General features: G+C 36.1%; 5 protein-coding genes across 5 annotated transcripts; 1 reads left to right on the top strand and 4 right to left on the bottom strand.

The window, feature by feature from the left end:
- Positions 1–5,372, bottom strand: LOC104771288 (SNARE-interacting protein KEULE). Its single transcript, XM_010495797.2, has 21 exons — positions 5,045–5,372; positions 4,303–4,361; positions 4,130–4,211; positions 3,959–4,037; positions 3,817–3,867; positions 3,625–3,721; positions 3,473–3,505; positions 3,209–3,334; positions 2,944–3,135; positions 2,710–2,793; positions 2,522–2,620; positions 2,367–2,443; positions 2,051–2,147; positions 1,682–1,807; positions 1,496–1,591; positions 1,296–1,415; positions 1,147–1,221; positions 816–1,015; positions 521–611; positions 341–430; positions 1–242 (listed from the first exon to the last, which is right to left on the bottom strand). Exons 1-21 carry the CDS (start codon positions 5,115–5,117, stop codon positions 189–191), a joined length of 2,001 nt encoding a protein of 666 aa, XP_010494099.1. The 5' UTR covers positions 5,118–5,372; the 3' UTR covers positions 1–188.
- LOC104771278 (phosphopantothenate--cysteine ligase 1-like) lies at positions 7,110–9,243 on the bottom strand. Its single transcript, XM_010495789.2, has 9 exons — positions 9,019–9,243; positions 8,818–8,935; positions 8,670–8,714; positions 8,438–8,523; positions 8,258–8,310; positions 8,105–8,164; positions 7,849–7,950; positions 7,636–7,755; positions 7,110–7,553 (listed from the first exon to the last, which is right to left on the bottom strand). The coding sequence occupies exons 1-9, from the start codon at positions 9,146–9,148 to the stop codon at positions 7,314–7,316; spliced, it is 954 nt and encodes a 317-aa protein (XP_010494091.1). The 5' UTR covers positions 9,149–9,243; the 3' UTR covers positions 7,110–7,313.
- Positions 9,539–11,756, bottom strand: LOC104771270 (IRK-interacting protein). Its single transcript, XM_010495782.1, has 3 exons — positions 11,636–11,756; positions 10,120–11,223; positions 9,539–10,027 (listed from the first exon to the last, which is right to left on the bottom strand). The coding sequence occupies exons 1-3, from the start codon at positions 11,708–11,710 to the stop codon at positions 9,728–9,730; spliced, it is 1,479 nt and encodes a 492-aa protein (XP_010494084.1). The 5' UTR covers positions 11,711–11,756; the 3' UTR covers positions 9,539–9,727.
- On the bottom strand, positions 16,471–17,556 carry LOC104771263. The gene is made up of 2 exons (XM_010495771.1): positions 17,421–17,556; positions 16,471–17,231 (listed from the first exon to the last, which is right to left on the bottom strand). The coding sequence occupies exons 1-2, from the start codon at positions 17,478–17,480 to the stop codon at positions 16,647–16,649; spliced, it is 645 nt and encodes a 214-aa protein (XP_010494073.1). The 5' UTR covers positions 17,481–17,556; the 3' UTR covers positions 16,471–16,646.
- LOC104771257 (probable calcium-binding protein CML13) lies at positions 19,134–19,918 on the top strand. Its single transcript, XM_010495758.2, has one exon. The coding sequence runs from the start codon at positions 19,225–19,227 to the stop codon at positions 19,669–19,671; it is 447 nt and encodes a 148-aa protein (XP_010494060.1). The 5' UTR covers positions 19,134–19,224; the 3' UTR covers positions 19,672–19,918.

Below are 21,132 nucleotides of genomic sequence, written 5' to 3'. Positions count from 1 at the left end.
TAGCCAAAGATCTAGAAGTCAACTTTATGAGTTGCTTTACATACTTATCCGACAAACAATAAGTGTACACTTACAGTGTCATGATCTCATAATCTGATAATCTTATCCTTTTTTTTGTTCACATTGGTTACAAATTAGATTGGCAGATAAGAGAACAAAGACAGGGATTTGATTTGAGATTTGGATTCTCATATTTGGAGATCGTCTATTGATAACTCATTTGCAGTCAGAAGCTTCAATTTCTGTGGGACACAAAGAGGAAAGAGAAGATTACTTAAATTGAGAGGATGAATTCAAAAGTTTGCCAAATCTCTGAATGTCAAGTATGTGTGTGGCTTACCGTTATGAACTGTGGAGGATCGTCGAGGCTTGTAGACCCGAGGATTACTTCTCTTTTGAGTTTTGTGGATAGTTTGTGGCATACTTTAAGCTGGAAAATCAAAAATTCCAGGAAAAGCGATGAGCAAATATATCATGATTTTAGTTCCAACAATACAAGTCGTTTTCCACAGCTTCTAACCTCTGATCTCGTCGCTCCACCAACGATGAACACAAATATTCGCTGTCCCATCTTCCTGAAATCGCTTGATGCATGTCTCAGTACCGAATCACTGCAAGAAAGAAAAACTGATTCAGGTTAAAAAGTTTCCTTTTCACTATTTTGAAATGATGTGAGCAAGAAAGAAAATTCTGAAAATGAACAATGAGACCCAAAAACGTTATGAAGTTCGACAAACAATCCAACTTATGTTTAGATTTTATTCATATTGGATTGATCTTTGGATTCTTTGTTGGATTGTTTAAAAACAGTTTACCTTGAATATCCATCATCTGAACCTCGAGGTTTCGCCCATGTTGGTGTGCGTCTTGATCTCATCGACTGAGCAGCTTGACCTTGACTACTACTTGCTGCTGCTGGAAGTGACGTTGATCCATGGAAACTTGGGCTTGGTTCGTTCATACATGGGAAATCCTCTTTTGGCAATTCTCCTTTACTAAGTTTTTCGATGAGTTCCTGGCAAATTCCAGAATGAAAAAAACAGTACGCACATGAAAACTCGTATTCTATGCTAAAAAGAATTTTAAGTAGTTGTGTCCTATGCAAATCTTGTAAGGAAAATCAACAAAGCCAATTGCGATTAGTACCTCAATCATGGGATAAAACCGAGATAACTGCCATGCTGCTTCCTCCTGGCGCTCTTTCCTGACAGCTCGTTTTTTCTGCAGCCGTTAATAGGGAATATTAAGAAGATGTACATAGTTTCGTATATAGGTGGAAGAGTAGAAGACGTTACCTTGTGAAGATCAAACTTCAAAGTGAAACCTCCCGAGATACTCTTTTTGGCATCAACAGCTGAACCAAGTAATCTCATATTGTTTACGGCGGTCATGTCATCAGATGGGAGTTTTGCCAACTATAAACCAAAGCAATAAAGACTTAGATGGGGTGGATGCGAGTCAAACAAAGATCCAGAAGCACTAAGACCCCAAGTACCTTCATTAGATTTAGACCCTTTTCACCTTCAAACTTTTCAGGGTAAATTGTTGCAAGGATCATCAACAGGCGTAACTTACCTTCACGGCTTGCCTCCTGTACATGAGTTCAAAAAATATATAAAGCTCGACAGCTTAATGTCTTAATTTACAGTACTAAATCAACCACTATTAACTGGATGCGAACCTCTTGCGTACTCAAATATTTAATCACATCTTTCATCCCAGCATCACCAAAAACAAGGTCTTGTTCAAGTTGTCCAAGCTCCCGAAGACCCTGTTCTCTGATAAGGTCGTTGAGTTTTCTAGCAATCTGCAACGATAATAAAGAGTTATAAGCATTCGAAGCTCAGAGAAAAAAAGCATAAGAAGCGGTAACTTTGGGCATCTACAGACAGCTTTTAGACACTAAATCCTATGAAATGTTAACCAAATGATGCAGACTAATAGAGTACTTGTGTGTGGCACCACCATAAACTGAAAGTTATAGAATTTGAAGTGGTGGTGGACGTAACAAGAAAAGACAAGGGAGCAGTGCTCATAACTACCGATTTACCTCTACATGGAGCGAGAGCTTGTCAATTTGTTCACTGTACTGTGGCAACGCTTGAACCATCTTCTGCAGATCCCTTGTAGAAAGCTCACCTCCATCTCTAAAAATAAGAGACGAATAAATTTGATTAAAAAAAAGGAGAGAAAAATTGAAAGTACTTCTCCAATCAAATAAGTTATAGTACGTAGATTAATACAGAGTGTGATCAACCTGAATGACAAGAGCACATAATCCAACAGTAAAATCCGGTTCCACCAGTTCAGGGGAAATGTAATAAATGCTCAAGTTACATTTACTACAAAAATAAAGTAATACCTACCTCTTACCATGCTGAAGCTGAGCAGCTTTGTTTTTCGATAAGAAATTAGTCATCTTGTCATGCAATCTTTCACTAGCCTGATCAAAAACACAGGTCAAGAGGATTAACTTTTTTCTAATACCAAAGTGAAATAAAGACCTAGGCATCAGACTCACATCTGCTATATGTGCATGTCGAAGCTCCAGCCAAATAGGATCGTGTTCCTCCAAGAGCACATCTTTCTTCTCTGGTTGTCCGCCTGATTTGCTTGGAATCTAAAAACTAAAAGAACATCACATGGAGTATCCAGGAAGAGAGCCACCACAAGATCACAATATCTTATACAGCAAAGAAATGAACTTACCACATGTACATATTTGTTCCCTTGCATGTCCAGTAAATCGTGGCACATAGCATCATAAGTCCACTCATGTATAATAGGGGCAATCTAAACATTCAAAACAAGCAGATGCTACTAATCATACATCATATGTAGGGGAGAAAGCATGAGCGACATAAGTAAATGGATGCAATCTTGAGTAACTAAAAAAAAAAGGAAAGAACCATTAAATTCAAATCCAATAAACAATTCCAAAACCTGGTCTATGGATCTATCAAGGATGAGGAGCTCGCACGTTTCCGTCTGAGGGAAATTTTCAATCGATTGTTTATGTTTTGCCAGACAATTCCAGATTCCAGCTGCAAGCTTTGTGGGGATTAAATCGCGCAAAGTAGTCATTGTCAATGCATCAAGTGACTTCGCAGCTCGGTATCGTACTGCTGGAAATTCCTGTCACGTCCAAAATGATTTAGACGAATCATCCGCCGATAATAATCATTAAACGTCAGAAAATGATTGGTACCCGTAGTGAAGCAAAAACTGTGGCAATTCGAGAAGCCATAACATTCAAACATGCATCGCCTTTTCGAGAAGTTTCTTCGTCACCGAAAAGATCCTCTAAAGCTCTCTCATGATCAGTGATGAAACCCTGTATAAGTTATGTTAATAAAAGTCTCTTTTAACCCTCTTTTACATCACGAACAATACGATACCACATATGACACTGCATTTCAGACCATATGATAGAGAATAATATAAAAGCGACTAAAGTGCACAAACCAATTACCTGGCTATCAATAGCAAAAAACTCCAAATTCATCTGTAGAATAAAATTGAATGACAAGTTATCGATATGGATGTTATCAGAGCTCTATAACACAGAATTGAATAGCAACAATCAGTATACACTAGAAAGTATGATTTTTTTGCAATATACACCTCTCTCAATGCTCCAATCCGAGGTAACACACTCGAATCCTTTTTGATGTGACCAACCAGCTCCTTGGAAACCGGTGAACTGAAGAAAACAAATGCCCTTCACAAATGCAGAGGAACAAATAAGAAAATCAGTATTCTAAAGAAACAGTATCCAAGATAGATCAGGTAACTATCAGGGAATCATATCCTTACTTCTTGTACAAGGGTGATTTCCCAGACATGTCTGACAAGAACATGATGACGCTGATACAACAGAATCGAACATTAATACAAGAGGAAATAACAAATGTCACATATTTTGGAAGCAAAAAAGAGAACATCAAAGATGAATTACTTCTCTTTAGTTGGCTGGATGAAATAAATCGCATCCATTGAAGGTAGAGGTTGTCTTCGTCTAAATATGTCTTCAACAACTACAGTGAAATGATAGCTTACGGCAATTAAGTTATTCCCAAATAAAGCATCAAATTAACCTAGAATATTTACAAAAATACTTCATTCTCACGTGAAACTCCTTCTTGTGTGATATCAGCCATTTTGCAGGCGTATGACATTATCTTGACAGTGAGTTTGTCCATGATGAGTACCTAAAATACGGAAAAAGAAGAAAATTTAGCAGAAAATTAGGTATCATGCCATAATCTGGGCAGCCCAAGGTGAAAGTAGCCGAAAACATACCTTCCAGGTGGATTTTGAGCTCCCTGTCTTTGCAGATCTAAGCATCTCATACAAGAGTCCTGGGAAATGAAGAAAATGTTAACGATCAGATACACTACCTCTTGTATGGAATAAAACTAAAAGAGCCTTCAGAGAAACGAGCAATGACAGCAGTCAAAGCTTCAGACCCAAACAATACATAACATGAACTACACACCCTTAACTCTACAATGTAACTACAATAAAAATCCATGACCCTTTCTCAAAACACTAAACAGAAGACCATGTCTGCCTTTTATTATACACAATAGAAGATCACAAACATGTAAACAGTTTCTGTTCCTAAGTGTCCGATAGGCAGCATTTGGTTAAAATGTATCAACAACATTTTACCTCAATTGACATCTCCTTGAGAGAACCATGCTTTGTCAATTCTAATATAAATCCATAAAACTCTCATCTTAAATCTTAATTATAATCTTTTTGAACCACAAATTCCAAAAAAAAAACCTGTCCCAAATGCAAATTCCGCGACTAATTGAACTCAAAATTATTCTCTACGAACTTAAAACCGCAGAGAACCAACATATTTCTCTTTCTCAGTAACCCAGAATCAAAAATGAAACAACACAAGACTGCTCCGCAGAATCCGGAATCAGATATAGATCACGAGAATCCAAAAAAAAAATCGACAAGTCAATCCGAATCAACGAGAGTCAAAAAAAATACATAAAAAGAATTGTGAGACCGAGAGGGAACTCACGTTCACGAGTAATCTGCCGGAAATTCTTGTACTCGCCAGCCTGAGATGACGAATCGGAATCGGAGTAGGACATAGCTGCGATCTGCCAATTTCTTCTTCAGAACTTTTTAAATCTCCTCCAGTCAAAATCTCCGATCGACGGATCGAACAAAAATATTGACCGGAGACAAAGAGAGAGAGAGAGAGGGAGAGACGAAGAAGATCGCGAACTAATCAAAACAAACAAAAAAAAAATGTAGAGAGAAACGACAAATGACCGAGACGAAGACCGATGAAGAAAGCTCTAATTTCCTTCTTTTTTTTCTTTTTTTTTTTCGGTCGTTGTCGTTTGTTGTTCTCTCTCTCTCTCTCCCCCTCCTTCCAATAACTTTTTAATTTTAACCAGTAATTATTTAAATCAAAATTATCTCTCTCTCGAAAACCGCGGTGAAGAAGACGGTGTTGACCCGAACCGGCGGTTTGAATTGGTAAACCAAACTTACGAACCTTCATTTGTGGACTCTGTGGACTGAGTCAATCAGTCTTATTAGGATGATAAATAGATAAGTTGGTTTATAAATGATTTAAGTTGATCTAGAAGACTAGCTAGAAGTAGACATATTATTTGGTGTAGCACCACCCATCAGAGATATCTTAGTTTCTTCCATAAACTACGTGATTAGAAGACGTGTACTAAGTAACAAGTAAAAATAAGCTTAATCTCTAATGCAAATTAGTTGGCTATTTTCGTGCATCATTATTTGCTAAATACTAGTAAATGTTCTACTTCTAATTGAAATTCTGGTTTTTGTGAAATACAAATATTTTAAAATTCAATAGAATTCTCATCGATTTAATTGGTTTAAACTGATTCTTTAGAAATTTTCCTCTTTCTCCTGTATTTGGTTGGTCAATCATCAAAAACACATTATTTCCATTGTTTCCAAAAGATATATATATATATATATATATATATGCATTTGGACTCATAGCCTGGACGGGAAACGATGTGTTGAACAGAAGGTATGAATATGATATAATGCATGTGACCCATCACCAAATACATACATTGTTGGTAAAGAAAGAAAAACAGATATAGTTTTTATATGCCATGGAAACCGCAGGCTGAGATTTGCTAGCAGAATCCAAAGGCTATCGACTTGATGACCCTGGACTATTCCCGGCTACTCACAGCTTTGGTAGTAACCGGGTAAGGGAGAATATCCAAACACGACTTATGTTTTATATAATTGGTTTTAAAGTGAATGGATGATGATTTTGAACCTTTGATAATGTTTATATCTCAGGGTGCTAGAGGAACTGCAAGTCTGAAACTCTCGACTGAGAAACAAGTTATCGATTTCTTAGGATTTCCTTGGCTGGAGTCACACGAGAGGAATCTCTTAAAGGACTCACCAAAGGAAAAGCCTTTGGTTGTTGAAGCTAAAGAAAAAATAATTTTCTTTTGCTCGTTTTGAATAGGTTCTTTCTGTAGTTAATCGGTTCTTTTTGACAACTGAATTAGATGTTATGATGCTTTGTACTGAGGAAACAAGTTGGATTTCAGATTTTTAAATTTACTTTCAATTTCTAAAATAGTTAATTACACGTGTCATAAGCTGTTTGGTTTTAGTGTGGAAATAAGAGTGTCAAAGTCCCACATCGGACAGATTATAGAAAGCAAATTTCTTTATATATGGAGAGAAACCATCAATGGTCGCGACCTTACTTGAACAGGATCTGTTCTATAGGCTCGTACCTCTGTTTCCTTGATTTCTAAGGAGACAGGCCCCTAACCCTGGTTGATGAACCATGACCGTGCGATCAGAGCGTGATTAACGGCCAAGATCATCTTCGGATGCATCCGGTGCTGTAGAGGATCGTTACTCGGCTCGGTTCTACCTTGCCGGGGGGGTCGCACGGCGGTCTGACAGGTTCCTTTTTTTTTTCATTCTCAGACGTCTCTTTTTACTACAATTTTCATCCTCAAGTCTTTTATTTTGTTGACCCGAACCGGCAGTTTGAATCAGTAAACCAAACGTCGAACCTTCTTTGCGGACTAAGTCAGCCTTATCAGGATAACAAATACATAAGTTAGTTCATTTATTTGAATCAAAAACTTAATTCTAGGATCAGTTTATTCATATAGTCCGAACATTTGAAAAAACAAAACATAACAAAGTGTAAAAATTTGAATAGTTTTATGGTATCACTCATACACATCATATCCACATCGAACACATGTCTGTGAATGAATGATTGAAACTTTTCTCGTCTTAGAAGGAGATGATCAAGTGTGAGATTCTTTGATGTAAGTTGAGTGTCGATCTACGATGAGACGAATGAGATTATCTTCTACAATAGATTCAGGCTTGCCGGGATCACGTCTCACCACGACGTTACCGCTGCTTGAAACAACCACAACCTCTTCCTTGCGCGTTGACAGCTCATTGGCTACAACTGCGTGCACTTTGTATTTTTGTAGAGCCTTTGTAGCCTTCTCTATCAATATCTTTGAGTCTGTCTCAAGCTGGGGATGCAGGATTCCGTATCAATTATCTAATTTTTAGAGAATTTGATACAAGTGAGAATAGATGAGAGAAGAAATTGACCTTAAATGATATGCAGAAAGCCTTTGGAGCCCAACTTGATCTCAGTATTGAAAGCATTTTAGGGACTTGAGCTAGTCTTATGTCCAAAGGACCAGATCCTGATTCTATTTTGTGCTCTGTCTAGTTTCATCAGAAATATATAAATTATACTTTGACACGAGAACTGTGTAGCCATTATTAATCACAGTCACAGGGATATGAGACTCTTCTTACCATGCTATTCCAAGGCACATAGAAGTCAGATACAGCAGCAGCAAGATAAAACATTGAACATGAACCCACATCTTTCAATGCCGTTGCCATCAACCGCAACATCTGTTTTGTATCCCCAATATTAACCAGAAACATTCACAAACGAGAAAGTAATTTTCAGTTGCAGCTCTATTGAAGAGAAATTCTATTGGTTTGTTTGGGTCTTCAAGACAAAACAAGAAAGATAACTAGAGTAGCTGGTGTAAGATTCAAGAACCTGGAGATATTCATATATGGTTGAGAATGGGAGTTTTAGTAAACGACCTTCTTCTACTGCCTGCAATGTTAATTTGCAATGTTACTACACAAGACTCAAAACAAAACAAGAAACAAAAAAAATAAAAACTCTTTTGTACAAGAAAACACATACAGCTTGCTGGTCCATAACAGCCATCTTCACAGCTTCAGAATGTGACTCATGAACTGAAAAAATAAAATCAAAAGATGAACAAAGACTTGACACCATACCAAGTGAAACCGGCACTTTATATCCATAACCGAGTATTACACTTAAAAGGTAAAGATTGAGAAAGATGTTGTAACGAAGAACCTCGAATATTTTTGGCATCAGGAAACTCGAAACAGTCAAGGAATGGATCATCGGGAAGAGACCGGCAAAACGGTTGGCAAGTTCCCCTAAAAGATCACATAAAAATATTCCCCGATATCAAGAAGCACCATCATACATATATAATATAACTCATCTTTCAACTATAGTCCATAGTCTATATACATATATAGGAATCACAAAAAAAAAAAAAAACTAAACTAAAGTTACATACCTCCTATATAGAAAGATCACAGCATATCCAGCCTTGACAAAGTTCCTTAAAATCAAAAATCCAATTTTGTATTCAAGAATCTTTTATTTCATACGATTTTAGAATTAAGAGTAATTTGAAAAAGAAAAGACTAAGGAACTCTTCTTACTCAGTAGACGCAGCACCTCTATTTCCAGAGCTGAAATTATCGATATACCTTACGCATCGTTGCTCCAATGGAACAGTAGTTCCACCTGAAGTTACACACACGATCCTCCTCTTCTCTCCTGAAAAAAAATATATATATATTAAAACCCATCTTTATATATATCATCATCATCCAGACATCAAAATGTCACTCTTATCTCACCTTGGCGCGAAGAATTCAGCTCAATGAACTGATTAAGCTTCGCTCCGATCTCTTCCTTGTTCTTCAGAGGTGGAGACGATTCAAAAAACGAACTGATTTCATCTTCCACCAACCCAGAGATCGAACTCATTTCAATCCAAATCGCAAACTGAATTTTAGTGAACTACTCTGATCTGAGTGATTGGAAGAACAAAAACAAAAAAAAAAGTTGGGCTTATTATTCAGAGAATCTTCAAACTTCTGATCATAAAATGATTAAAATCCTATATATTGGGCTTCATAACGGCCCATAGTGATATTACCCGCAGAAATTAGCAAATGGGGACAACTTATTTATAACAAGACTTGAGAAGTTCGATGGAGTATATAAGTATGTTTGTAATTATAGATATACATGCATGATCCACGTGACGACAACCATTAGATGCCACAAAAAGACAAAACAAATGTAATCAAATCCAAGAGACTCTTTTCAATTTTCATGAATCACTTTTGACAACAACAACTACAAATCTTCACAAACCAGTTAATTCTTAAGTTTTATACCCTTACCGAAGTCATTAACCAAACAGTTTTACACTATTCACTTGCAAAAGCCACTTGATTTTTTTTTTTTAATTACAACCTCACAAGACAAAACATAAACCCCACCAATTTTATAACTGCCTTATTCAACGTACGTAATTAACCTCCTAACGGGCTACAGATGCTAATTTAAACTCTTGTCGCTTTTATTACATTCCTTGACCGTACGGTCTTCTACTAATTCTTCCTCGTCGCTGACGCAATGCTTGCAGACCACCTTGCACTTAACCACACTCCCATAGACGTAAAAACCAGGCTGAACCATAGCTCTAACCAGACTCTTAAACCTTTCCCCACCAGTTTCCTCCATGTATATCGGATCAAACCGGTCATCTTTCTCCACGCGAAAGATTTGCAGACCCGGGTTCACCGAATTAGCCAACAGATGAACCAACCAAACACTCTTCGACGCACCAAAGAAAGCCTACCAGAACATTATTAAAAAAACACCCGGTTCAATCCAATTAGTTTTGAAAATAAATCATTATTAACCGCTCGGTTTAACGATTTGCTTACCTGTAAAAGCGGTTCAGGCCAAGCTCGGTTCCAGCAAAGCATCGAAACGACGTCGCTCATTTTCCGGTCACAGAACCGGCTAAACTCCTCCGAGAAATGCTTAGTTCCTCTGCTCAACACCTCGTCCCACGTGAGCTCCATCAACACATTGAACGAAGCGTAATTAGATTCACAACGATCAATCGGGTTCAAAATCCGGGTCGACCCGTTAGTCTGAAACCCGGAAGCTTCGAAATCCTCGAAGAAGGCTCTGCTCAGAATCGCTTCGAGGTAAAAGATCAGACTTTTAGGGTTCTTTGCGAAAGAGTTGATCTTTACATCGAAAGGTTGAAGAAGAAGAGAGAGTCTCTCGTAGACTTTCCCACCGACGGTTCGTAGCTGCAAGGCGAGAGATCTGCTCAAAGCTCTGATCGAAGATCGAGATTCCGATACAGAGACGAGGAACTGCTGAATGATCCTGTCGTTGAACCCGTCTTTACGAATCGGAACACTCTGTTTCTTGTTGCTACACTCGTCAAGACCCGATTTGAGATTGTGGCAATAAATCTCGAGCTTGTTGAGCTTCTTCTCGAGCTCTGCCATGGATGATTTCAACCTAGAAGCTTCTATGACCGCGTCTTCTTTCTTCTTCGTGGCTTGGATCAGTTTATGAGAAAGCTCCGCCACGGCTAACCGCCACTGCTCTTCTCTTGAAGCGTCAGCGGCAGAGGAGGATGAAGAGCGCGGAGGAAGCGACGCCGTGGCGGAGGAAGGTTTGGGGCTTCTCCTTGTGAGGGATTGAAAGATGGATTTGATTATAAGATTGGGGCTAGAGATGAAGGAAGGGTTGTTGTGGCTTTCGAGAGGTACGACTGAGAATTTGTCACGGTGAGAGTGGTGAGGTCGACACTTGTTGCAAGAGACAGCGCCTCCGTCGTCTTCGTCGTTGTCGTCGTGTCGTTTTCTGTTTGAGGGTTTTCCGTTGTGGTGGAGAGGTGTAAGAGTGTGTTGGTGGTTGTTACGGTGGTGGTGGTTTGGTGTGGCGGAAGAACCACCGTCGCTACTTGGGGTTGCTCTGTTTTTGTATCTTTCTTCTTGTAGGTCTTCTTCTTCGCATTCTAGAATCTGAAAAGAACAGAGAGAAAAAAATGAAAATTATGCCAAATTGAGAGAAAAAAACAAAAACTTTGGATTTGTAAATGAGAGATTCGAGATTCCAATGGAATCATTGAGATCAAAGGAAGAAACTTTAGAACGAAAAGGCAACACAGTTCTTGCTTCTTTCGACTTTTCCTTCATTTTTCCGAGAAAATAATTGTGGGTTTAAGGAGTAACACGTAGGAAAAACACTCAAGAACAAGAAGATTTGAGCTCTATACTTAATCAATTCTACAAATTTTGAAAGAAAGAATATAAAAACACTTTAATCTGTTACAGAGCAAAACAAATTTGAAGTCTGTGTGGTCTTCGTCTATGGTGAACAAAGTCTTGCGTTTATCTCGGGAAACAAAGAAGAAGGATTTTGAGAATGACTTACAGGAGTGAACTGAAGGGATTGGTGAAGAGATGGAACAGGAGATTTGGAAGGAGACGATGAAGACGAAGGAGCCATTTTTTTTTCCTTTGCTCTCTTTTTTTTTTTTTTGGGTTTGCGTTAATATCTCACTTTTATTTTATATATACACTATATCATATGATAATATAAATTATTTATCAAGTCAATTTTGTAAATAAAAATAATTTAAAGAGGAGTACTAGAATAGTGATGATTATTATTTTTTTTTGGTTTTTTTTTCCTGTAAGTTTTGGTCAAATATTAAAGTTTGTTTCCATCTTACTAGTTCAAGCTCAATACCAAAATGAAGACTATGCTCTTACTAGTCATGTTTTGTTGTCCAAAACAAATACATTTGAATCACATATTATTTTTCCCAAAACAAATACATTTGAATCACATATTATTTTCAGAACAAATTCCTCTATTATTCAACAGTACATTCAGTAGAAAACAAGACATTGTTTCTATAAAATTATCTTTTTCTAAAGTTTTAGATAAATATATTGTACTGACCTAAAATTAACGTGTGTTAGAAAACCGTCAAACTTTTATATTACTATTTTTTGACACGTGGTTTTGAACTTTTGATAGAAAACGTAAAGAATCCAACTTTTATTTATGAGATAATTAATTACAAACTTACAAATCTGAAACAGAATTTGTTTTAGATAAAGATGTTGTATCGATCTAAAATTAACGCGTGTTAGAAAACCGTCAAAAAATTTATCATACTTTTTTTGACACATGGTTTGAACTTTCGATAAAAACGTAAAGAATCCAACTTTTATTTCCGCACTTTTAAATAAAATAGAACTCATTTTTTACATTAAAAATAATAATTTGAAATTATCATATAGAATGGTATTATCTTTTGGAATAACTATGACTTTGTGTATATCAGATAAATTTCATAGTATATAGTATACTTTTGTAAATGATCATCAGCATTTGTTTTGTTTCATTGACGTTATTTCTTTTCATTTGTTCCAACTTTTACCAAAATAGTGGATGTGTCACTTTTCATGTTTTTTTTTTTTTTTTTTTTATTTTTGNCGTGTGCGTGTGTGTATATGACTATATCGACTGTAATGATTATAGTTTCCTTGGATATGTAAAAGAGATGTTTAATCAGGTTTCTCTTTTTCTGTTTTCTCACCATCAATTTTGTTCATCTCGTCAGCTTGTGATCATTTCTTCTGAAACAATCAGAGTATTTTTGCTAAAAGCTATTTTACATTTGCCCACGAATTTTGTATGTATTTATGAGCTTTTAAAGAGAATATACGCATAGATACTTACACATTAGATACTAAGACGTAAATTTTACTAAGACTTAAATATACAATAATGTACGTACGTATAGACTATTAATCCCAAGTGCCCCACCCAATTTTATGTTTTTAAACATACGGTTGGCGGCCATTGGTTACTTTGATCTGATTTCCTATGTATTTGGTGAACAAATACTTGGAATTATACAAAAAAAAAATACAAACAAACCTGTACGTAAACGTACGTAAACAAAGCTATAGTCATGGGTGTAATAACAACAATCTTATGTCGGTAATTAAAAGACTTTACTCATCGGATAATTTGATTTACATGTCTTGGTGAACGTATTTACTTGGAGTTATGCATAAGTACAAACAAAGCTATACGTAAACGTAGGTGTATAGTTATGGGAGTAACGACTATCTCATGTCAGTAAAAAAAGAAGAGATTTTATAAGCACTTTTTTCTCCTTTTTTCAATATTTTCCTTTTTTATAGAAATGTACAAAATAAAATTGCTTTCAGTAAATGCACATTGGGTTGCAAATAGATTTGATGTTTGCAAGTTTGGTGTAATTAATTCTGCTACCATTCAGATCCCATTACAGTGGAAACTGCAAACTAAAAAAAAAACCAGCTTATAGCGAAGACTACAAAAAAAAACTAATTCAAGAATCAAACTGCAAATCATATCTTTAGCTTCAAGTTTGGTAAGGATAACCTAAAAAGGGGATTTCGTTTTCTTAAATGATTCCACAAACCTTTGATTGTTTTCTAATGTGTTTTCGTTAGGTTAGAGCTCTGGTTGGTACGAGTTAAAAAAAAATGACATTACATTATTGATTGGATTAGAGAGTAATTGTTTTATAGGGATGTGAATATTTACCGTCAAAATTCACCTCACTCAACAATTTTCACAACGTACATAAGCTTCGCAGTTGTACCATAATATTCATTACATATATCTACCATTGTGATTGATAGCTAGATGTTTGTTTTTCATTAATAAACAATAAAGATATGAACTTCCATAATTCATGAGAGAGCTCGCTCGTGAGCATGTATGTAAGAAAAACATACACATCAAATCGCTTAAAATGAAGATATCAACTTTTGAATTTATGATTTGTTGCTTAGTAATAAATATAGAGTAGGGGGAATTGTCACATTAAATTNCGTGTGTGTATATGACTATATCGACTGTAATGATTATAGTTTCCTTGGATATGTAAAAGAGATGTTTAATCAGGTTTCTCTTTTTCTGTTTTCTCACCATCAATTTTGTTCATCTCGTCAGCTTGTGATCATTTCTTCTGAAACAATCAGAGTATTTTTGCTAAAAGCTATTTTACATTTGCCCACGAATTTTGTATGTATTTATGAGCTTTTAAAGAGAATATACGCATAGATACTTACACATTAGATACTAAGACGTAAATTTTACTAAGACTTAAATATACAATAATGTACGTACGTATAGACTATTAATCCCAAGTGCCCCACCCAATTTTATGTTTTTAAACATACGGTTGGCGGCCATTGGTTACTTTGATCTGATTTCCTATGTATTTGGTGAACAAATACTTGGAATTATACAAAAAAAAAATACAAACAAACCTGTACGTAAACGTACGTAAACAAAGCTATAGTCATGGGTGTAATAACAACAATCTTATGTCGGTAATTAAAAGACTTTACTCATCGGATAATTTGATTTACATGTCTTGGTGAACGTATTTACTTGGAGTTATGCATAAGTACAAACAAAGCTATACGTAAACGTAGGTGTATAGTTATGGGAGTAACGACTATCTCATGTCAGTAAAAAAAGAAGAGATTTTATAAGCACTTTTTTCTCCTTTTTTCAATATTTTCCTTTTTTATAGAAATGTACAAAATAAAATTGCTTTCAGTAAATGCACATTGGGTTGCAAATAGATTTGATGTTTGCAAGTTTGGTGTAATTAATTCTGCTACCATTCAGATCCCATTACAGTGGAAACTGCAAACTAAAAAAAAAACCAGCTTATAGCGAAGACTACAAAAAAAAACTAATTCAAGAATCAAACTGCAAATCATATCTTTAGCTTCAAGTTTGGTAAGGATAACCTAAAAAGGGGATTTCGTTTTCTTAAATGATTCCACAAACCTTTGATTGTTTTCTAATGTGTTTTCGTTAGGTTAGAGCTCTGGTTGGTACGAGTTAAAAAAAAATGACATTACATTATTGATTGGATTAGAGAGTAATTGTTTTATAGGGATGTGAATATTTACCGTCAAAATTCACCTCACTCAACAATTTTCACAACGTACATAAGCTNCTTTCTCCTTTTTTTCTTGATCAACATTTTGGCCTGTTTTGCAAATAAAAAAATTTAATGAAACGCATGATAATAATGGTCAGACGGACCTGCTCAGGATCCGGACAGCCCAACACCGCAGGGAACTAGGGTTCACGACAAACGCCAAACGTTATCTGTTTTATATTTTTTCATTGCCCATGTTTGTATTTTTCTGAACGTACGCGTATCACTTTTTTCAGTCATTTGTTTCTTCACTTTTGTATTATTAAACTTTTTGTGTTTATATTTGAGAATAATACCAAGAAAAACTATCCATAATTAGCATAAGTTTATTTTTAGATAGTTAGGTTTTGTGTTGATTGATTAGAGTTTAGCCGGTAAAGTCCAACGAAAAGCATTTTAAAGCATAGAAGCCAAAACCATGAAAGATATTGGATTAAACTATAGCGATATTACCTTTTTAACCGGTAATATCTCGACAAACTAAACCATTATATGCTTGCTTCTATCTCTTGTCCCTTTGATTTCTCGTGTTCACATTATCGACATTGAAACCTCAAACTGGAAAATGGCACGATTCCATGACTCGACGTGAGTTTCTTTATTATGATTTTGTTTTGTTCGAAGTTAATCTAATTTTTGGTTGGAGTACTATGTAATACTATCCCACATTAGATGTAAAAAACCTATCATCATATCATATAAACGACATGAATCAATCTAGTCATTGCTTCTTAGTTTTGAAGTTAGAAGCGCATATGATTCATAAAATGCTTTTTAGAATCATATGACTGATCTAATGGATTAAAATCCCACTTTGTTAGTGGTATTTGCATGATGATGTGATGTTTCCATTCTCATCTTAATAAATCATGTAAACATATTTCAAATTTTAAGTGGAGATGGATCTAACATAATATATAAAGAAGATAAGTTAACCCACTTATTATAAGGATATCACCGTCGGTAACGGACCACCAAATCACTTTAGGTCATTTTCTTAAGAACTGATGTGGGAACCAATTACTTTTCTTGAATGAAAAGGCAAGCATATGATTACACTTAAGAGGTTGTAACTTTTCCTAAGTCAGGGAGAGTACTAGTAATGTAATGGGCTCAAGCACTCCTAAATAACTGTTTTAAGCCCATCACTCTATAGTGTTCAACTGTTCAATAATGATAGACAAAGAGAGAGCAAGGTGAAAAGCAAATGAGAGACAAACAGAGACAGAGACACTAGTTTTGCTTAATCTCTTAACATATATATGTAAGCTTTCCTCACATAACAACGATCACATTTATAAGACAAACATGTTTTTCCCCAATTACAATGACATCTATGGAATCATATGTACAAATACATATACATTAAGATCCAATAAACTATGTCTCACAATTGTACCTGTCTGTTACTTTCTAGATACTAAACACATGTTCTTCTCCTGATCTCTGATCAACATGTGTGATCCATCTCCTCTTTCTATTCTCACTCTTCCCTGATGAGTTCCTAGCCGCAATATGAGCAATCTCAATACCTCCGGTGACCGGGAGAGTCACCGTCCTGACAACGTTCCGGTCTCTCAAAACCCGTCTCAAGCTCGAACACCCGTTTCTACAAACCACAACCGCTCCTCTGCTTCCAAACGCAGCGTTCCTCAACGCAGCAGCTGCGAACTCCTTGTTCCGCCAATCAACGACCAAGAAATCGATTCCTTGTAGCTCCTTCATGGCTTTTTCAGGCTCTTCAGCGACGATCGTCTCTGGTAAGTTCAAGGGAGATGAAGAAGATTCTTTAATGGCTTGGAGATAAGCAGATTCTGATCTCGAGCTTTGTACAATACATATGTGTTTAGCGTTTGCGTGTTGGCTCGCTACGTTTAAGCCGATACTTAAAGCTATTGCGTCTCCGTCTGACCAAGTTTCAACAATCAGCTTCACGTTCCATCCCGCCGCCATCGCCGCTATTAGCTCCGCCGCATCCGGCGTTTCAAGATTCTCGCACTAAACAACACAAAAAAAAAATCTCAAATTTTACGAATATCTAACAAAACTAAGATCTGGGTTCTCCAAAACTGGGGTAAAGATCGAATCTTTCATCGTTTTGAAATGAAATCATTGGTTCTTGTGAATGATAAGAAACAGGGGTTGTTCCGGCACGATTCGCCGGAAAATTTAAAATAAAAAACTTACCGATTTAACGGTGTCGATATAAGCCTTGGATGCTGTTTCCGGAGACCAAACCAATTTCATTTTCTTTTTTTTTTTTCTTCTTCGCCTTCTCTCCTAGTCTCTCACGTTTCTTGGGTTCTTCTTCTTCTTCTTTGTTTGGGTTTTAGCTTCAAGGTTGCTTTTTATAGACGACGTAGACACAATAAGAAAAGTCTCGTTTCGTATTTTATGGATATGGCCCATGTATTTTAGTTTTTTTTCTGATTTAACCCCAATAGTATCGAATTTAATTAAATACCCCAGATTTAGCTGTTAAAATCAGCGAGTGGGGATAGATAATGCATCTGTTATGAATTAACTGAGATAATTAGAGTACTATTATCTTAAATTTTGCGGTGTAAAGGTTAGATTTAGAAAATGTGTAATATTTGGGAGTGATAGGTAAATTTTCTAAGAGATTACTAAGTTTCGTTGTCTCATTCTTTTCTGTTTGAGTGTTTTCTAAAGATAAGGTTGTTTCTCGATTGTCGACGTTGACACTCTTCTAGACGAATTTGACATGTGTAGGCTAACGAGATTTTAACTAGTTAATCTTATATTTAGTCTTAAACGATTCATCTACTGTTTTTTTTTGTTTAAGTAGTTAAGTTTTGAATTTTTCATCTCCTACGGTAGTTTGGATTTAGTTAATATCACCCTACATGCTAATTCAAATAAAAAACAATGCTAATGAATAACATGCATTTTACTAAATTTGGAAGACAAAACTTATACAAACTACTATGTTATATGTCAATATGTCATGATCGAACAAAACCGGATTTTATTTCATCGCCTAAGAAAACTAGCAGTGGATGATTAAGCAAACAAAAAAAAAATGTTCCTATACTAATGATGAAGGGTATCAACACGTGAATATTCAGTATACACACTTTGAGTTATCTTTTCTTAGTTGGATATAATAGATAATGTTTCATTGATCGTTGATAAGGAGTGTGGATACTTTTTCAATCTAGAGATAATGGGGGATTGTCATGGATAATGCAAAAATTTCAAACAAGTGAATCACACTTCAAAGCAACACCAAAGAAAAGATAATAAAGGCATATATAGAACTCAAACATGTGAAAATAATTCAAGTGGAAGGCACCTTTTAAATCACATGATGATATCATATGCTATATACATTTGATGGTGACCAATGCATTTAACCAAATTGTCTTTGTACCCCATAAATCCAACTATGTGGGACAAATCAAACCTTTTTTTTATAATTCCTATGTGACTTTGAAAACGACTCGATCGGCTATGGCTTAAAGAAACTATTAATTCGGTCATGTTTATTCTTTCTATCCCACTTCCTCAACTCTTAATCATTTGTTTTATCGTGGAAGCGATTTCATTTGCCATACTTGTATGACCCCTATACACTTTTTTTTGTTAAAGCACTTAAAACACTAACCTTGCAAACCCACTCAAATGATCCTATTAATATTTAATTTCCTTTTTAATTTGTAGCTAGCAAACATATGAAGACTTTATGGGGAAAAAGGCTTTGTTCATTTTCAAATCCTAAACTTTAAATTTCCACTAATATGATTGGTTAAGACAAAATTATATCTGTTCGGCTATTAAAGGTAAATGGGCCAGATTTAGTTGGGCTTTGAATCTTAGACAGACGGTGTCGTATCAATACCTCTCTACTTAAAAAGTTACAAACGCCACACTCCGATCTCAATTTCGTTTTGTACAAAAGAAGGAGAGAGAGAGAGAGAGAGAAACACCCGACCCGGAATCAAACCCGAAAACCCGGAAGAATCGAAGAATGGGGAAAGATGGTCTGAGCGACGATCAGGTCTCGTCGATGAAGGAAGCGTTCACGCTATTCGACACAGACGGAGACGGCAAAATCGCGCCGTCGGAGCTCGGGATCCTCATGCGATCCCTAGGAGGAAACCCGACCCAAGCCCAGCTCAAATCCATCATCGCATCGGAAAGCCTCTCGTCACCGTTCGATTTCAACAGATTCCTCGATCTCATGGCGAAACATCTCAAGACGGAGCCGTTCGATCGCCAGCTACGCGACGCGTTCAAAGTGCTCGATAAGGAAGGTACGGGGTTCGTGGCTGTAGCGGATCTGAGGCATATTCTGACCAGTATTGGAGAGAAGCTGGAGCCTAATGAGTTCGATGAGTGGATCAAGGAGGTGGATGTTGGATCCGATGGGAGGATCCGGTATGAAGATTTCATAGCAAGGATGGTTGCTAAGTGAGATCTAATCTTCTTTGTTATGGAAAAATTTGAAATTTTTAAGAATTGAGAGATTCTTTGTTTTTGTCATTTGTGGTTGTTTTGCTTACTAACTTCATTATGTTCTTCATGTTTGGTTTTTTTTTTTTTTTTTTTTTTTTTTTTTTTTTTTTTCAATTTTAATGGAATATGATGTCTGTGTGATTCCTCTTTTATCTTTATCTAATCTCTAAGAATGTTAAATTTCTAAAAAAAATATCATTTATGCCTTTGTGATTCCTTGGAGTGGATCAAGTAATCTAATCTGATTCCAATGTACATAATCATGTTTCTGCATCATATAAGCTAGTCATAGTTAAGCATGATAGCCCTTCTTGAATGAGATACTATCTTCTTGTTATACCATACCATTCTCAATCACTGCCTAGGACGACTATGTTTTGTTGGTATTTGATATGGAAAGTAAATGATTAGGAGACCTTGTGTCGTTCTTATGGTTATGCTTGTCTAATATTCTTAGCACAGTTTTCATATGCTGTTGGATGTCGCTATGTTGTTTGGTATGTTGTAACGGGGATAACAGAGAAGTTTTTCATGGTTTAAGGCAATCACATTTTAGCGTATGGCATTGACATGTTAGTTCAGTTACTTGTTATGGTAGTTTTTGACATTGTAGTTCAGGTGAAACAAAAATTTTGAAACTGATGCAAGTTTCAAATTTTGGTTAGATATATATGCATACTCTGCATGTTCCTGTGACTTCTTACTACCGTGATTTGTGTGATGATCAAATCTCTCAAAACCATATTTCCGTTAATGAATACCACTTGTAAATGATAAGAAATTTAAAAGTATCTTAGTGGTGAAAAGAAAGGTAACATATAAGCACGAGAATGATACCCAAAATTTTGGTTCACTACAACCTCTGACTCCGTTAACATACAATGTCGGGTTTAGATCGGTTAACTAAGAAGACTGACAACAAGAGTCGATGTAATGAATCAAAGATTCTCTAATCCCGAGTTCATGGAGTCTCCCAATTCGTGGCACGAAATGAGAACTTCGATGAAAGGAGGCAGGTATCAGAATTTTAAAAACCTCACCTTGTATGATAACCGTTACCATTTCCATGTTTGAGGGAAAATACAGTATCAGGATGTCCAAAGCTCAGAAAGCTTCGGTTTGATTCAAAGAGTGTTGTCTGGATTGAAGAACTTGTCATCCACTGAATTCCTATGTCTTTGTATAGTCCACTGATAAAGCTGATAAAGCTTCTTCCATTGGAGTCTATTAGTCAAGCTCTTTTGCTCTACGGCCTTTGTTTCTTCTCGTTTACGGTTTTTTTTTTCTGAATGATGATGATGCTTCGAATGTGTGTGCAAGTGTTTTTTGTAAGTAACACTCTAATTTTGTTTTGCTTATACTCTATGTCTGGTGTGTGTGTGTTTTGGAGTGCTTACGACTCTTATCTCAACCTGTGTCC

The sequence above is a fragment of the Camelina sativa genome, chromosome 3 (genome assembly GCF_000633955.1).
Source record: "Camelina sativa cultivar DH55 chromosome 3, Cs, whole genome shotgun sequence".
Taxonomy (NCBI): Eukaryota; Viridiplantae; Streptophyta; class Magnoliopsida; order Brassicales; family Brassicaceae; genus Camelina; species Camelina sativa.
This window is presented reverse-complemented; position numbering and strand designations above follow the sequence as displayed.

Bases quoted from the DNA above. Each gene is read 5' to 3' on its own strand.
- LOC104771288 (XM_010495797.2), bottom strand. From the start codon at position 5,117: ATGTCCTACTCCGATTCCGATTCGTCATCTCAGGCTGGCGAGTACAAG. The intron at 1,808-2,050 runs GTAAATCGGTAG...TTATCGTTGCAG, and splicing joins AGCTCTCGCTCCATGTAGAG to ATTGCTAGAAAACTCAACGA. The intron at 1,416-1,495 runs GTACTTGGGGTC...TTTGGTTTATAG, and splicing joins AGGGTCTAAATCTAATGAAG to TTGGCAAAACTCCCATCTGA.
- LOC104771278 (XM_010495789.2), bottom strand. From the start codon at position 9,148: ATGAGTTCGATCTCTGGGTTGGTGGAAGATGAAATCAGTTCGTTTTTT. The intron at 8,524-8,669 runs GTATGTAACTTT...GTGATCTTTTAG, and splicing joins GTGATCTTTCTATATAGGAG to GGGAACTTGCCAACCGTTTT. The intron at 7,756-7,848 runs GTAAGAAGAGTC...TGATGAAACTAG, and splicing joins ATGTGCCTTGGAATAGCATG to ACAGAGCACAAAATAGAATC.
- LOC104771270 (XM_010495782.1), bottom strand. From the start codon at position 11,710: ATGGCTCCTTCGTCTTCATCGTCTCCTTCCAAATCTCCTGTTCCATCT. The intron at 11,224-11,635 runs GTAAGTCATTCT...TGTTCTTTTCAG, and splicing joins AATCCCTTCAGTTCACTCCT to ATTCTAGAATGCGAAGAAGA. The intron at 10,028-10,119 runs GTAAGCAAATCG...ATGTTCTGGTAG, and splicing joins GGCCTGAACCGCTTTTACAG to GCTTTCTTTGGTGCGTCGAA.
- LOC104771263 (XM_010495771.1), bottom strand. From the start codon at position 17,480: ATGAAATTGGTTTGGTCTCCGGAAACAGCATCCAAGGCTTATATCGAC. The intron at 17,232-17,420 runs GTAAGTTTTTTA...TGTGTTGTTTAG, and splicing joins ATATCGACACCGTTAAATCG to TGCGAGAATCTTGAAACGCC.
- LOC104771257 (XM_010495758.2), top strand. From the start codon at position 19,225: ATGGGGAAAGATGGTCTGAGCGACGATCAGGTCTCGTCGATGAAGGAA.